Genomic DNA, 16,642 nt, shown 5'->3' with positions numbered 1-16,642 from the left:
TGGTTGATCACATGAGGAGAGAGAGGGCGGTAATGTCGATATAGTCACTGAGAGTGTTTTGTAAACAATTAAACGAAATAATAATGTACTAATTAAAGCGAATGTGTCAATGTAAAAAAAAATGTGAAAAAAGCTATGAAATCAAAATAGCTAATAGGCTTAAATCCATTTTTTCAAATTAAAACATTTGCTTTGAGGCCTACATATATCTGATTAAAATATTTGAGATGAATAGACTTCATTTTGTATGTTCATGTGTTAAAGTATAAAGTAGATCTTGAGGTAGACATAGATCTAAATCTACACTAATCTAGAGTTATACTTGGCTTTCATAGAGTTCATTCTGTGTTGCGCATGCGTGACCTTTTTTTCATGAATGAATATCTCAACACGGCTACGCAACTTTAGCGAACAGCGAACGAATGTATTAAAAATGCTTTAGAAAAACAAATTTGAATGTTAATTTGATTAAAATATGAAATGAATGGACAATAATTAGTATGTTTATGTGTTAAAGCATAAAACTATCTTTGCGAAAAGAAGTTTTATCATCTTAGAGTTCAATAACAGTTTTATTAGACCTAGGCCTAGGAATAGACTCAGTAGAGAGATGTGTTAATTTGTAACCATTTGGTAATGTCTAATGAAAGAATGTTCGCCAGGAAATCCGTAGTCACAGATATTCGGAACTAATTTATGTAAAAAATGCTTTTGAATAATCTAGTGGATTGGATTTAGATGTATGTTAAACGTAGCTAATGATCTTTTCACGTTATTTCTCTTTTGCTACGAAAATAAAATTAGTTTTGCGAAAATGGGTTTACCCGAAGTCGATACATTCTTATCTATTAACGAAAAGAGCGATAGCTTTGTTAAATGAATGGGATTATAAAGTGAACAATTAAACGAAATAATTTTTAGTACGCGATTCATGAATGAATATAGATCTAGGCCTATCTCAACTCGGCTTCGCAGCTTTCGTAAACGAATGTTGTCTCTTAAAGATGCTCTAGAAAACCAAATTTGAATTTGTGATCAAAATATGAAATGAATGGACTATAATTAATATGTTAAGTGTTAAAGTATAAAACTATCTGTGCGAAGAGAAGTTTTATCATCTTAGAGTTGAATTAGAGTTTTAGATCTAGGGATGGGATTATAAAGTAAACAATTAAACGAATTAATATTTAGTACGCGATTCATTACGGTATTGTCTAATGAAAGAATGTTCGTCAGGAAATCTGTAGTCACAGATATAAGGAACTAATTTATGTAAAAAATGCTTTTGAAACACAAAATTGAAGGTTAATTTTATTATATAATGAAATCAATGGACCTTCTTTTGTATTTTCATGTGTCAAAGTAAAAAAACTATCTGCGCAAAGTGTATTTCTTAAAATTAGATCTAGGTCTAAATCCTTTCTATCTTTTCTCATGTCAACATTGTAGACATGGCCTAGATCCATAAAATACTATAGCTGTAATAGAGTCGGACAACTTTATTTTTTTTGAGGGTCTTAAGTTTGTTTTAGGGCTACAATACATACACTACGGTCTAAGTTAGTACCCAAGGAACATTCCTGCCTAGTTTTATCAAGATTGGTGGAGCGGTTTTGATGTCTATAAGTAACATACATACATACACCTCACATTCTACTTTATAATATATATATATACTAGACATATGTTACCCGCGACCCGCGGGTCTTTATTTGCGCATTACTTTCGATATAGTCACTGAGAGTGTTTTGTAAACAATTAAACGAAATAATAATGTAATAAGTAAAGCGAATGTGTCAATGTAAAAATAGCTAATAGGCTTAAATCCAATTTTTTTTTTAATTAAAACATTTGCTTTTGAATAATCTAGTGGATTGGATTTAGATGTATGTTAAACGTAGCTAATGATCCTTTCACGTTATTTCTCTTTCGCTACGAAAATAAAATTAGTTTTGCGAAAATGGTTTACCCGAAGTCGATACATTCTTATCTATTAAAAACGAAAAGAGCGATAGCTTTGTTAAATAAATGGGATTATAAAGTGAACAATTAAACGAAATAATTTTTAGTACGCGAGTCATGAATGAATATAGATCTAGGCCTATCTCAACTCGGCTTCGCAGCTTTCATAGAAGAATGTAGCTTTAGAAAACCAAATTTGAATGTTTATTTGATCAAAATATGAAATGAATGGACTTTAATTAATATGTTTATGTGTTAAAGTATAAGACTATCTGTGCGAAGAGAAGTTTTATCATCTTAGTGTTGAATTAGAGTTTTAGATCTAGGGATGGGATTATAAAGTAACAATAAAACGAAATAATTTTTAGTACGCGATTCATGAATGAATATAGATCTAGGCCTATCTCAACTCGGCTTCGCAGCTTTCATAGAAGAATGTAGCTTTAGAAAACCAAATTTGAATGTTTATTTGATCAAAATATGAAATGAATGGACTTTAATTAATATGTTTATGTGTTAAAGTATAAAACTATCTGTGCGAAGAGAAGTTTTATCATCTTAGAGTTGAATTAGAGTTTTAGATCTAGGGATGGGATTATAAAGTAAACAATTAAACGAATTAATATTTAGTACGCGATTCATTACTGAATTGTCTAATGAAAGAATGTTCGTCAGGAAATCTGTAATCACAGATATAAGGAACTAATTAATGTAAAAAATGCTTTTGAAACACAAAATTGAAGGTTAATTTTATAATATAATGAAATCAATGGATCTTCTTTTGTCTTTTCATGTGTCAAAGTGAAAAACTATCTGCGCAAAGTGTATTTCTTAAAAATAGATCTAGTTCTAAATCCTTTCTATCTTTTCTCATGTCAACATTGTAGACATGGCCTAGATCCATAAAATACTATAGCTGTAATAGAGTCGGACAACTTTATTTTTTTTTTGAGGGTCTTACATTTGTTTTAGGGCTACAATACATTCACTAAGGTCTAAGTTGGTACCCAAGGAACATTCCTGCCTAGTTTTATCAAGATTGGTCAAGCGGTTTTGATGTCTATAAGTAACATACATACATACATACATACATACCCCTCACATTCTACTTTATAATATAGATATATATATATATATATATATATATATATATATATATATATATATGCTGCATATTTGCATTTATACTTACAGTTATGGTTTACTAGGCGCTAGGATTAGGGTTTGGGGAAAAAATGCCCGCTACCACTCAAAGTTCTGGATCCGCTAGTGGTCTTTATCGAGATTCGAACTCAAGACTACAGGTTCAGAAGCCAAGCTCTTAACCACTCGGCCACAATGCTAGTAGGTAAAATATTGCTTTATAATTTATAGATATAAACTTCAAAAAATTATTAAATTTATTGATAAATCTAGATCTAGAACGATGTAGATTGTCGTCAGGTGTATAATTAGGATATGTCAAAAATGCGCTTTGTAAAAATAGTCCGTTTTTTTAAACATAAAACTTAAATGAAATGCATATCAAAAATCTTTTTTTTTTTTAAATACACAACATTGAATTACTAATTTTATTAAATTAATTAGATGATAAATTGAAAATGTATTTAATAATAAGCCATTGATACTTTTTCTGTTGTAATTTTTATGTACCAATGTGGGAATCTATGAATGAAGAAGTTTGTGACCCTTTTTAAAAACTTAACTCGCCTGTAGTTTTTCATTTAAAACTGCAGTATTTTTATGAAAACAAAACTACTTGCATAGTTAATTTTACTAAATTAAATGGTTTACTTAAGGAAAAGAAAAAAGTAGCCGTTGCGTCAGAACTTTGAAAGGTCTAAACTATCATAATGTCCGATTTTCATTTTTTTTCTACTTTCTGAGATCTACACGGGACGAACGGACGGTCGGAAAGGCATTACAAAAATATTCCCCTTTCAGAGACCGCTAAACAACAGGCACAAAAAAAAACACTGTTTGAACATTGGTGGGTCAGGTGGTGGCCACTTCTGAGTTTCTATGATAATACAAACTCCCTTTGTAATTTTATTTTTCTTAAGGAAACTAAAGTTGTTGTTTTATAGAGCTATGAAATAACTAAAATAGTAGAAAATATACCTGAGCTTTGAACTATTCGTAGCCACGTAAATTTAATACTTTCTTCCAATATGAACTGTACTGATTTATTAGCATGAGAAATATTCAAACACGTATGGTCATCACCATCCGACAGAATTGGCATGTTTTTGTACATCATTAACCCTGCGAATATAATAATTAGTTCATGTCACAGCTGTATGTAAAATGAACTTTTTGTGTAACTATATACGCATGTTGAAAAATGTAGTTTTCTTTTTAGCACACAAAATGTTCATTTTCATCATTTAGAGTTTATGTAGCAAAAAAAATGGCTTTAATAAAATACTTACTAAATTGACATTGAGGTCCAAAATAATATGGATGACACTTTTGGTGTAAAAAACAACTACCATCTTCTTTACAAGTGCCATCTTGACATCGACATTTTTGTTTACAGTTGTAACCAAACCAAGTGACATTGCATTCTATACAAGCCGTAGACCAAAATGAGAATTTAGTTTTTATCATTTATTAACTAATATAAATATTCTGAAGACATCTAACTTATTGCTAAAATCATTTTATTTTATTACAGTAAGACAAATACATTTTCATAACAAGACTACAGAGAGAGAGAGTTTGTGTTTATCACACGAACTCAGAGGCGATCCCCGATAATTTTCCCGTAGATAAGAAATATTCAAGCCAAGTTCTTCTTTTTCTTGACAAAAAGTAATATCGCAACGTAATGAAACAGATCTTTAATAATAACGTAAATGATATTCTAGACAATGTGCTTAAAATGTATATACAAATGCATTTCTAACATTTATGAATGAATATTAAAAATTAAACATGTGGAACACAATATATATATATATATATATATATATATATATATACATACACTCAGATACGATATATATATATTTATATATACAGGCAGATATATACACGCAGATACGAGCAACAAATCAATTTACTGAGCGAGGAGTCGATGTAAAAATAAACTTTCTGCCATGTCCCGCTGCATAGTTAGACTAAGAAATGTCTTTTTCAACACGAGAAAGTTGTCGAGGGTTAATAAGCATTGGTGCACGAGTTCTTATAGCGTTTGCGCTAATGTAATAGAAAAATATTTATTTTCAGAATCCCGATTTACCAATAGTTAGATTTTGGCGATGGTTTAGCATGAAAATAAAATGTACCTAAACTCACAAGAGAGATTTTATACAATCCTTTTAATGTGAAGTTGTTGTTTTTTCCTAAAAAAAACTGAAACACAATATTAAGGATAATGAGATTTTTGTGAAGTTTTGGCCTGAAAATTAAATATAGTATAAACTAAAAGAACGATTTAAAAATTATTTAGATTAAAAATGTTTTTCGTAAAATATCTGGATTAACCGACTTTCAATAATACGTTTTAGCGAAGTTTTAGCAATAAAATTTATTGTAATGTAGACTAGAAGACCGATTTCAAACAGTCATTTGACGTTAGTTAAATGTTCTTAAACAGGATCCGAACAATCTTTTTTGTTCATGAAATTTGAGCTTTTTTGGCAAAAAAAAAAAATTAATTAAATCTATATTTTATTTCTAAGGGCCCTGATTCTTTCATATAGTAACCTATCATGGGCGTAGCCAGGATTTTTTTTCGGGGAGGGTTTGGGGGGGGATATATATGTGTGTGTGTGTACATAATTAATCTTTATTACATTCTGACCCTTTCGGAAGACGTTTATTGTTTATTGTAGACTCCCCGCCCTTGCTAGCAAGGGGGTCTGGGGAAGTTCGCAGCGCGGGGCGAAGCCCCGCCGCCGAGCACTATTTCTGGTATTGAAAGCCAACAAAATGCATATTCTAAGGTATCTACAGTGCATTATGTTGCTATTAAAAAGTTTTATTTCAAAAACCTAATGTGCTATTCTTACTAACTTAGATCCTCTCGCGCCGTTCGGCGCATTTTCCGGCAAGCTGTTTCCGCAACTCTTATTTGCGTAATTCATTTTGTCGGAGAACATGTCCCGCAAAACCTCATGCGACGCTCTGTCACAACCTTACTAAGGATTTGACTCCTAGTTCGGCATTTGATTTCCTTGATTTAGACCCGATCTCTATAACTGACTCCTAAAATCTAAAATCTGTCTTAGCCATCTTTAATGATTTTCAATTTCGGCAGAAGACTATTCACACTGTATTAATGGAGCCCAAGCCACTGGTAGAAATTTGTAACCTTTCTTGACTACGCTCTTGGAATTACATGCCTGTAATTCGCTTTAGATTTTATATCGAAAAGGAAAGTTTTTTCGTCAAATCATCTGTTGAGGGGTTTTAAACTAAGAAATCTCTGGAGTTTTTTTTTGTTTTGTTTTTAATTCAAAACCCCATTTAGCTACGATCATAGAATTTGGTGACTGTAGTTTCCTTTAAAATAATATTGAAGAGAGAGGTTTTCAACTCTAAACGCTCTGTAGGGGAATTTTAAACTCAAAACCATCTGGAGGGGTTTTAAACTTTAAAGAAAAAGCCATCTGGAGGAGGGGGATTTAAACTCAAAACCCCTTTGGCTACGCTCATAGATTTTATAGTGTGTAATTTGCTTTTTTTTTTATATTGAAGAGGTACTTTTTAGCTTCAAACCCCAACTGGAGGGGGGAGGGGGTAAAACTCAAAACCCCTTTGGCTACGCTCATAGAATTTTGAGTGTGGTAGGGGGGTTTAAACTCAAAGCCCCCTGGTAGAGGGATTTAAACTCAAAACTGCCTCGGCTGTGCTGTGGTAAGTGATGATTTAGTATTAAAATCTCACCTAAAATAAACAAAATGAAAGCAAAAATCAGTCACTTAATTCCGTCCCCCCCCCACAGGGGGGATTTCATTTCGGGGGGGGGGGGTTGAACCCCAAGAACCCCCCCCCTGGCTACGCCCATGTAACCTATCAATAAATATCTCACTTGACGTGGACTTAAAAAAAAGAAGAAAATTGTACCATTTTCTAATTTCTGTGTGCCTATAACAAGTAAGCACCTTTCTCGATCAAAACCAGAGCAGTCTAATTTACCTAAAACGTTTTTTTTTTCGCGAATTAGACACAAATTTTTTTTATCAAAGCCGACATCAAAAAGTATAATTTAAAATTTTTTGTCGTACTTTTGTACTTGGCGCGAAACTAGCTTTTGTATAATATACTAGTCGACCGGCGGCGTAGCTTACGCCGCTATTTTGCAGGGCCAGCTTTAGGCCATTGTAACCTATGCATTCGCAGTGGGCCCCGCACTTACGTAGGCCCAACACTAATCCTAGGTGTAAATTATTAAATTAAAACATTATAAAACTTATAACAGATTTTCCGCGGCCTCCTGGTTTACCAGAACCACCTTCAAGGTTAACAATTACACGTCTACGAGACAAATTTGAAATTCACGGAACAGTTTGTGATGTGCATAAAGGTCGATCAGGGCGACCTCGTACCTTACAAGTGATGATTCCACAACTGCGGTCTTGGAATTGTTTCAGCATTCACCTCAAAAATCGTCAAGGCAAGCGTCACGTGAGAGTAAAGTAAGTGTTAGTAGTGTGATACGCATTGTGAGGAAAGGCAAGTTTCGTGGGTACACTCCAAGGCTGGTGCAACAGCTAAATCTGAGTGGACACTTTGGTACGATGTACGGAATCAATGTATTGATGCTGAGGGCCACCAGTTTGAACATTACTCCATTAATCACATTTATTTTTCCAATTAGACATTAAGCTTTCCATGATCTGATTTAGCATAGTAGAACGGGAATAAATTGTCTATTACAGTTCAAAGTGTGTATACATTTTTTTGACACACCCTGTATATCTATAGAAAGATTCACTTTTCACATGAAGCCGAAATTGACTGAATAAGAAATTTTTTGTGTAAAAATGTATTTTAAATAATAATTATTTTGTGTGTTGAAGGTGGCAGTAAAATAATAACAGATTTCTTGGGTGTGAGAGAGTTACGATGCCAGAATGATAACAAAAAAGGGGGTGCGATTAAAAAAATAGTATGGAATTCTTAAATATTAATTTACGATGCAGAAGAAAATTTTGTGATTGTATGTAAAATCAATTTTCAAGGGGGTGGTAACTGGGAAAGCTAGAAGACTGAAGCATGTGTTTGAAATTGGGATGTCAATATAAGAGGGCTGTTGTAATTCAGCGTGATAAAATATTAATCACGGGCCAAAATGTAACAGGAAAGTTAAATTTGGGGATAGGGGTTCGGGCCAAAATATGTGAGCGTTCAAGCGCAGGAAGCAATGTTAAACAAGATTACAAAGAGAGTTTGTGTTATCATACAAACTCAGAGGCGACCCCGTCGGAGTCGAATCCCTGTCGGATTCGCCTATTGGCAAGGTATATTCAAGACGATGTTTAATTTTGATTGTCAAAAGTTTCAAATTTTCATTTGTCGTTGTAAAAAAAAAGTTATTTTTTTTCTGTTTTATATGTTTCGGATGTTTAGATTTTAAAATAATTCACTTCTCGCTGGACGACGGAGGATGGCGGCGAGCAGGGTATAACCCTGCCTGGTCGTGCAGTTTGCGAGCTGGACTGTCGTTCGGATTTATCGATGGTCCCTGGTTCAAACCCTGCCCGCTCCTATTCCCCGTCGTACTAGGGGAGGTTTGGACTAGGAAGTAAACTATCTTCAACTCTGAAGGAACATCCGAAACATTTAAACAAACAAACAACCCGGAACCGTCGAGATAATCATTTCAGCATGCTAACCGCTCGACTGAATTGCTCTTAAATTAATAACAAACTGGTTACAAACTAATAGCCTATTATTGATAAAGAGATATATTACACATTACGTCATGCCATCTCTACCGGATATTTACAATATGTCAGACGAGCGATTTTAGATAATCTTTCAGCATTAATGTTTCAACACGGCTATCAACAGAGCTATTAGCATTTTCATTTAAACGGCACTAGAATGTCGATCTACATAAACTAAACTTCTGATTTAGCACTCTTAAGATCTATATCTACTAGATCTAAATCTATAATATAAATTCGGAATAATTTAGAAGTAATTTAGATTAGATTTATGAAAAAAAATCCTAGATAATCTATCAATAGACTAAATGTAACATTAAATTTAAAGATAGTAGATTAGTTCAGTATATTATAGCATTGCAATATTGATCTAGACGTTTGGAAATCAAAATCTACTCTTTAAGTCTAGAAATTGAAATTCTAAATCTTGATCTAGTCTATATCAGTCTAAACTAGACCTAGAAATTCTAGATGTAGACTCTACAATGATATTAAATTAGAATATAAATCCAAATCTAGTTTAAAAAATCTAGGTATACTTTAAAAAAAAATATAGATCTAGTTTAAAAAATCTAGATGAGATCTAAATCTAACTAGCATTCCTTTAAAAAATACGTCACATAACGAGGTTTAATAAACATTAGGCCTACTATACCGAGTTGTTTTAGCATTTTATTTGAAGAATTCATTGCATTTAAAGTCAAAGCAAAAAGATCCACTACATTACACAGCCTAGTTAGACTAAAAATGTCATCAATACGAATCAGTTATCGAGGGATCATAGACATTGGTGCACTGAGTGAGTTCTTTTAACATTTTATTAGAAGAATTCATTCCATATGACGTCAAAGGAAAAAAATCCACTACGTCACACGGCCTAGTTAGACTAAAAAATGTTTCCATCAATACGAGCCACTTATCGAGGGTTCATAGACATTTGTGCACCGGTTTCAGTCGCTCTCAATTTTATTTGTGCCCGTGGTTTAAAGCATCGCCAATTTTTGTTTCTGAATGGCATTGGACACGAATTGGATTGTGTTCCCTACTACACAGAAGGCCGCTGGCTCTCATGTCATAAAGTATTGAAGTGTTTTTTGCACTGCGTGAGGAAATTGCATTGTTCCTGAAAATGAAAGGTGAGCCTGTTGAACATTTCCAAACTGGCAAATGGGTTTAGGATTTAGCATTTGCAGTTGATCTGTCTGGTCACCTGCAAGACTTGATATTAAAACTTCAAAGTTAAGACAAAATTGTCACAACTGCGTGTGATCATGTGAAGTGATTTCAAGCAACATTTCGACTATGGATAAACTAAATATTAAGAGAAAATCTTGTTCACTTCTCAACGTGAACTAATAAGATTAAATACGGCTACAGCATTTGGTAAATATGTCTTACATCTGGAATCGTTAGTAGATGCTTTCAATGACCGTTTTCGTGACTTCGTTCCGTATGAGCAAGAATTTTCGTTGTTAGTATCTCCATTTTCATTTGCTTCTGAAGATGCTGCTGGTAATATGCAACTAAAGCTGATATAATAGTAGTCAGATTCTTTGTTGAAAGCGAAGTCTAGAGAAGTGGCTGTGGTAAAACTTTGCAGTTATTTACCCTGAACGTTACGTTGAATTGCAGAAATTGACAGCCAGAATTCTAGCAATGTTTGCAAGCACTGATATCTGTGAGCAGTTTTTTTCCATAATGTAAGCTACAAAAAACCTCACACCGTTCGAGATTATCTGATCAAAATTTGTCATCAGTGATGAAAGTGTCAGTTGCAAACAAACTGCAACCTGACATTAATAAACTTGTAACCCAGAAAAGACAACGAAATTAATACGTAATCATAGGAATTTTTAATTATCAAATACTACTACAAATTTAGCTAGCTAAGGGTCATATATGCCATTAATTATTGTATTCTATTTTATTGTTTTTAATTTACATAAAAGTAGTAGGCTGTTTTGCAACTGATTTTTGGCTGCGGCCTCTCAGGTCATAGTAAGTTTTTTATGTGGCTCATACACCTTAATGAATTTGACATGCCTGCCGAATTGTATGTTTACTGTCCCTTCTACAACCAAGGGGTTCTAAAAATAGACAAAAAGTACATAATTGTATGTCTATTTAAGAACGAAACTTTTTAAAAGCTTTCACGGTATTGTAACGCAAAAGAAACAAATAAGAAGGTAAAATTCTCCAGAAATTGTCTAAATTCTATCCGGTAGATCAGTAATATCCACACATGGGCCCGCAGGCGAGGGTCAAATTGGCTAGTATACTATGAAGCAGAAAGTAAGGTGTATGTATTTATGTCCCGAATAGAAAACAAAACCGTTTAAACAATCTTGATAAAACTTGGCATAAAAGTTCCTTGGGTACTAACTCTAACAGTAACGTATGTAAAGTAGCCTTAAAACAAATTTAAGATCCTCAAACAAAAAGTTGCCCAACTCTATGAAAGTATTACTATTTCATGGATCTAGGTCATATAGCCATGTTAACATGGACTAAACCGAAAGGTCACGCATGCGTGGATATCGAAAGCAAAGCGTATCAAGCAAAGTAAAAAAATACTATTTAGAAAAACAGTTTTATTTGAATGTGTATCAATTAGTTTGGATCAGTCATGTAATTAAATTTGTAACAGAACTAGACTTACAATAATAAATCTGTACGATTAGATATATTTTTGTAACAATAGTTTTTGTTTAGCGCAATCTCATGCTTTTAGCGTTCTCAATGCACAATGATCCTGTCAGCTGTCTAGGCCAGTTGGAAAGGGGACGAAAGAACGGGTATATAGGTGATCGCTTTTTTAATGTATTTTTTTAAATTCGAACTTGTGGGATAAATCCTTCTCATGCTTCTCGGTAACTACTCTGCTAGCGAAGAGTCTATGAACATAGACTATTGTAAAGTGATCTCTTGTTTCTATTTCATGTTTGTGTTCACTAAGCCTAAGACGACAGCCAAATATAAAGGGGACTAAATTTTGCTTATACCGCCACTTCGGTCAAGTACTATATTTTCTCAAACTTTTGGCCAGATAGACACACAGACAGACAGAGTGAGTTGATATAAGCTTTGTATAAAACGTGTGATTTATGTATTTAGAATCCAATATTTTGTTCATATTTTCTTTGTGAAAACATTTATGACATGATTGTAGCTCTGGTTATTGACGTATTCACTCAATCAATGGACACTAGACTTGAACAAGGAGAAAATCAAGGTTTTATATTATTTCAATTTACATGCCATCAACATTAGCCTTATTTTCTACTCTAGATGGTTTCGTCATTTCAGATTCTCTTCCTATTTGAAGGAGAAGCAAACTTTACCAGCGATTCATCTCGGCGAATCTATTGTCTGAGACAGAAGAAGTCATATGTAGACCAACTCTGTTGGATTGTTTTATTACTGAAAAAAAATTCATGTTATTTTTCTACTAAATTATTAAATTCCAGCTAAACAGAAATATTTTTGCTTCTCATGGGTTATAATAAAAAGGAATGTTATATTTTTAGAATAGGCCAAGTCATCGGGAGCTGTTATTATCATGCAGATTTATTGTCAAACCAACTACTAGACCAAACTACTAACTAAGCATCTTGTGTGGTCATCAATGCTCAAATTTTAGATGTCTGCAATAATTTCCATTATCTAGGCTCCAAAATGTTACATGATATTCTAATGACAGTGAATAGCTAAGGTAAGAGACTGCAAAAGAGAATATGAAAATATGCACTGCTTAATAGAACTACTAAAAGTGCCTGTATGTTTAACACTCTGCTATGAAGTATGCCACTTACTCATGGCATTAAAAAGAGCCCAAAACTGCGGCGCATCGTGATAATAAGGTAGCAAGAAAAATCATCACTGAGGTAGTTTCGTGACGAGCAGTTGCCAGGACATACGTACTGTTGTCATGTAAAAAAGATGGCACAGGGCCAACTTCCACAAGACATATTTTTTAGAGGTCCTCTATATGGATATATATATATATATATATATATATATATATATATATATATATATATATATATATATAACAATAAGGCTTGTCTTCGAGTCCGAAGATTAATGAGGAATACAGTATTTCCCGGGGCTGCGCAGCCCCAGCTGTGACCTGCATATTTTGCCACATCCAGGGCAAGCATCACCATTGTCCGCAGGTGGTCGATTTAGATTTTCTTTTCGTGGTCTGCGTTTGTCCTCGGCAGCAGATTTTCTTTAGGTCTCAAATGTGTATCCCGCGGCCTTCGTGTGACCTTCATCTGTCTCGTTCCGACGCCGCATGCAGCCAGGTGCTCTCTTCTTTGTAAGCCAAGGAAAGTTTACGCCTAAGCTGGGCTTTGAAGCGTTTCAGTGGGGCGCCTCTGTTACGTCGACCAAAAAGGACTGCCTTTGGCATACGTTCGTCTCCCATACGGGATTTATATATATCATATATATATATATATATATTGATGGGAACTAAACTAAATTTAAAAAGTTAAACTAAAACTAAGTTTCAACTAACATTAAGTAGTTAAACTAAAGGTTTACCATAGAATATTGAAATATTAAAGTAATTTTTTAAAAACTATTTTTTTAAAAGCTTGGAATAATTATTTATCCGCCCCCTAAAGTCGGCCGCCTGCGTGCACACATTGCACAATAGGTAGCGGCGGCCCTGTTTATATAAATATATATATATATATATATATATATATATATATACAAACTTTTTCATAACTTTTTTTTTTGGGGGGGGGGTGACAGGGGTGATCTAGACCTAGCTATAATCATTTGACTCTATTCATACGGCTCGAACTAATTCTTTTAACGTTATAGAACCTCATACAATCAACGATTAAATGCGCAAGGACAAAAACAAACATGTGGTTGTCTTGTCATTATGGGCTGCACACTACAGTACACTAGACCTTTAGTCCCCAGCTTCTAAAGTGGACTCGAACAACAATATTGTTATCTAGGAAGTCGACACCCGGGAATGTGAGAAACACTGCTGACTATGTTTTAGTTCAAGTCATTGATTAAGTGACTTGTACTTTGGAGTATTTACTTTGTATTAAACTCAAGAAAAATATTCAGCGCTGAGTTGCTTCGTTTGTTGGATAAATTTGTAAAGCAACTCTGAATCTGTGTATGTCTGATGGTTGGGGATGACTATCATGAAAGTGTACAGAAAGTTGAACAAGTTCCACTGTGAATGGCTTTTGTAGTTAGAATATTTGGGGGGGGGGATTAACTTACAATAACAAACAAGTTAAAATACCCACGTCCATACCATGTCAGAATGTTATCGAGAAATTGTATATAGATCATGATCATTTACACTGTATATTGTAATATAGAGCTACCTGCCACAGCTTATCAATTTTAAATTCATCGTCACAAATACAGGAGCATAAGTGAGTAATCAGAACGAGATCAGTTTTGAATGTTGATCCCAAAGAACCAAAATGTCTGATGTCACGTAAATACGACATTGTTCCTAGTGCAAGGTTCATAGTTGTACTAGAGAGAAACAACAAGGATGCGAATATGAACGGAAACAATGGAATGGTCTACACAAAATGGATTTAAATTTAAGAGCACTTTAGGAACAGTGTCCAGCTCAGTCTTAATGGAATTTTTTTTTCTGGAAAAAACGGGGAGTCGGCATTTTAAATTTCGCACGCAGGCTGCCACAACCCTCGCGGCGGCACTGAATATAAAGCAGAAAGTAAGGCGTATGTATGTATGTATGTCCCGCAAAGAAATCAAAACCGTATTATGAATCTTGTTAAAACTTGGCATAATTTTAAATGTTCCTTGGGTAATAACTGTAACCGTGACGTATGTATAGTAGCCCTAAAAAAACGTAAGACCCTCAAAATATAGTTGCCCAACTCTATGAATGTTTGACTATTTCATGGCTCTAGGCCATGTTTACCATGTTTACATCAGGTCTGTTTTAAATACGTGCTCATAGCAGAGGTAAGTCTGTATAGCGTTCTTACTATGAGTAAGACAATTCAAAATGAATCAGGCTCCCTTACACAGGCGACTACCTCAAAAGAAATTAGATTTACGTGCCGATTATCAACATCAACATTTTTACCGCCCTGCCCCACCATTCTCTTTTAAAATTATGACCCCTCCCTTTTCCACAAGCACATCTTAAGGGTTAAAGTAGATGGAGAGGGCGATTATATTTATCGCCAACACTCCCCTACATAATATAAATAGTTATTAATATTATTTTGTAATCTAAAGTATTTGCATTAGTAACTAAATATTTAGACAACTTGGTAATTATCAATTTCAAAAATTCATCTGTCAACCTTAGGGGTTGGTGAAGGAGGTGAAGCAATGAGCGGAGAATCATCTCTACCTCCCCTCTCCTAAATCCTGTGATGTCTATATTAGTTATTGTTTTCCACACATTCTCAGGATTGTCATTTTTTTCCGCTTTGTCAGCTTTTCTTTTGTATCATGACAAAGCGTTAAGTTATCGTTATAGTTGCTACGTTTGATATCGTCACCGATAGCCCATAGCCTAAGGGTAAATAAACGTTAAAAGTTTTTAATTATGTTCAAAATTAAGGTCGCAATTAAAGAGTGCCTAATTTTCCGGTGCCTAAATTTCCGCCTTGTCAAAATGTGCCTAATTATCCGGTGCCTAAATTTCCAGACACCTAAAAAATCTATTTGCTGCCCTCCTTGTGTCATAAGTCACAAAATGTAGATGGTGGATCTAGTCACTCTAGCCTGGTCAAGTCAGGTCAAGAGACGGGAGTCAAGACAAGACATAAGTTACAAAATGTAGATGGTGGATCTAGTCACTCTAGCCTGGTCAAGTCAGGTCAAGAGACGCGAGTCAAGACAAGACATAAGTGCTTACACAAAGAGACCTGCTGGAATGTTCCGTGAAGGAAATAAAGGGATGAATTGAAGAAGTCATCCATGCCCGACGCATTACCAGGCGAGGTAAAAAAAACGCCACTATTATCCTCACGTTCGGAACTAGGACACCGCAAGAGTACCTCAAAGCAGGTTACCTACGAATTCCACTAGGACCATACATTCCTACCCCCATGAATCACTTGAAGTGCAGGTTCATTGACACGGCACTACAGTCTGTAAGAATAGCCATGGTTACTAGATGTGCTGGGGAGGGTCACGAGGACAAAGGCTGTCCAGCTCAGCCCAATTCAAATGCTCAAACTGTCACGCTGGTCACTCTGGTACTGCTATGTGTGGAAACAAGAGGTAGCCATGCATGCAGAAGTACAAGGCAAGTAATGGATATACCTTAATCCAGTCAAAATCAGCTGTGTTGACATTCCCCGAGGGATATTTGAGCTTGACAAAGACCTTCGCCCAAGCTGTGATTAAGAAGATAGCAAAGTCAGACAGACAGACCGACAACGCCCCCTATCCTCCAACTCAGAAGAAAACATTGCCGCCAAGATAACTTCAAAGCAGACTGAGAGCCCTGTCATGCTTAAGAACAGATTCTCTATGCTTGCTAATGAGTGCATGGGGGCTGAGCATTAGGAGAGGACCATCACTGCTGGACAACCCGAGACAACGTCTGACTTTTCTTCTCGGAGAACCCAGCCAGACAACGTTCCCTACCAAATTAGGGGTTGATTTACTCCTTAAAGGGTGAAGCTTAACTAAAATGGAGGATGCCTAAGTTGAGGGTGGACAAAATAACCTCCGCTTTAACCTTTTCTCTCTACAGAGAAACACTTCCCCTAAAGGGCGTGTCTTCCTCTCCATCCAAA

At 34.8% G+C, this 16,642-nt stretch overlaps 1 protein-coding gene across 3 annotated transcripts in view; it reads right to left on the bottom strand.

Moving 5' to 3' along the window:
• LOC106058491 (uncharacterized) overlaps positions 1–16,642 on the bottom strand; it is a 135,006-nt gene that overhangs the window by 116,664 nt on the left and 1,700 nt on the right. For all 3 annotated transcript variants that reach the window (XM_056019712.1, XM_056019713.1, XM_056019714.1), the window contains exons 2-3: positions 4,395–4,529; positions 4,084–4,227 (exon numbers count right to left, since the gene is read on the bottom strand). In XM_056019712.1, the coding sequence (XP_055875687.1) occupies positions 4,084–4,227; positions 4,395–4,529 (279 nt within the window). The remainder of the gene's footprint in view (positions 1–4,083; positions 4,228–4,394; positions 4,530–16,642) is intronic.

Source organism: Biomphalaria glabrata, chromosome 2, assembly GCF_947242115.1.
Source record: "Biomphalaria glabrata chromosome 2, xgBioGlab47.1, whole genome shotgun sequence".
Classification (NCBI taxonomy): domain Eukaryota; kingdom Metazoa; phylum Mollusca; class Gastropoda; family Planorbidae; genus Biomphalaria; species Biomphalaria glabrata.
The sequence above is the reverse complement of the archived record's forward strand: the minus strand, read 5'-3'. Positions and strand labels throughout refer to the sequence as shown.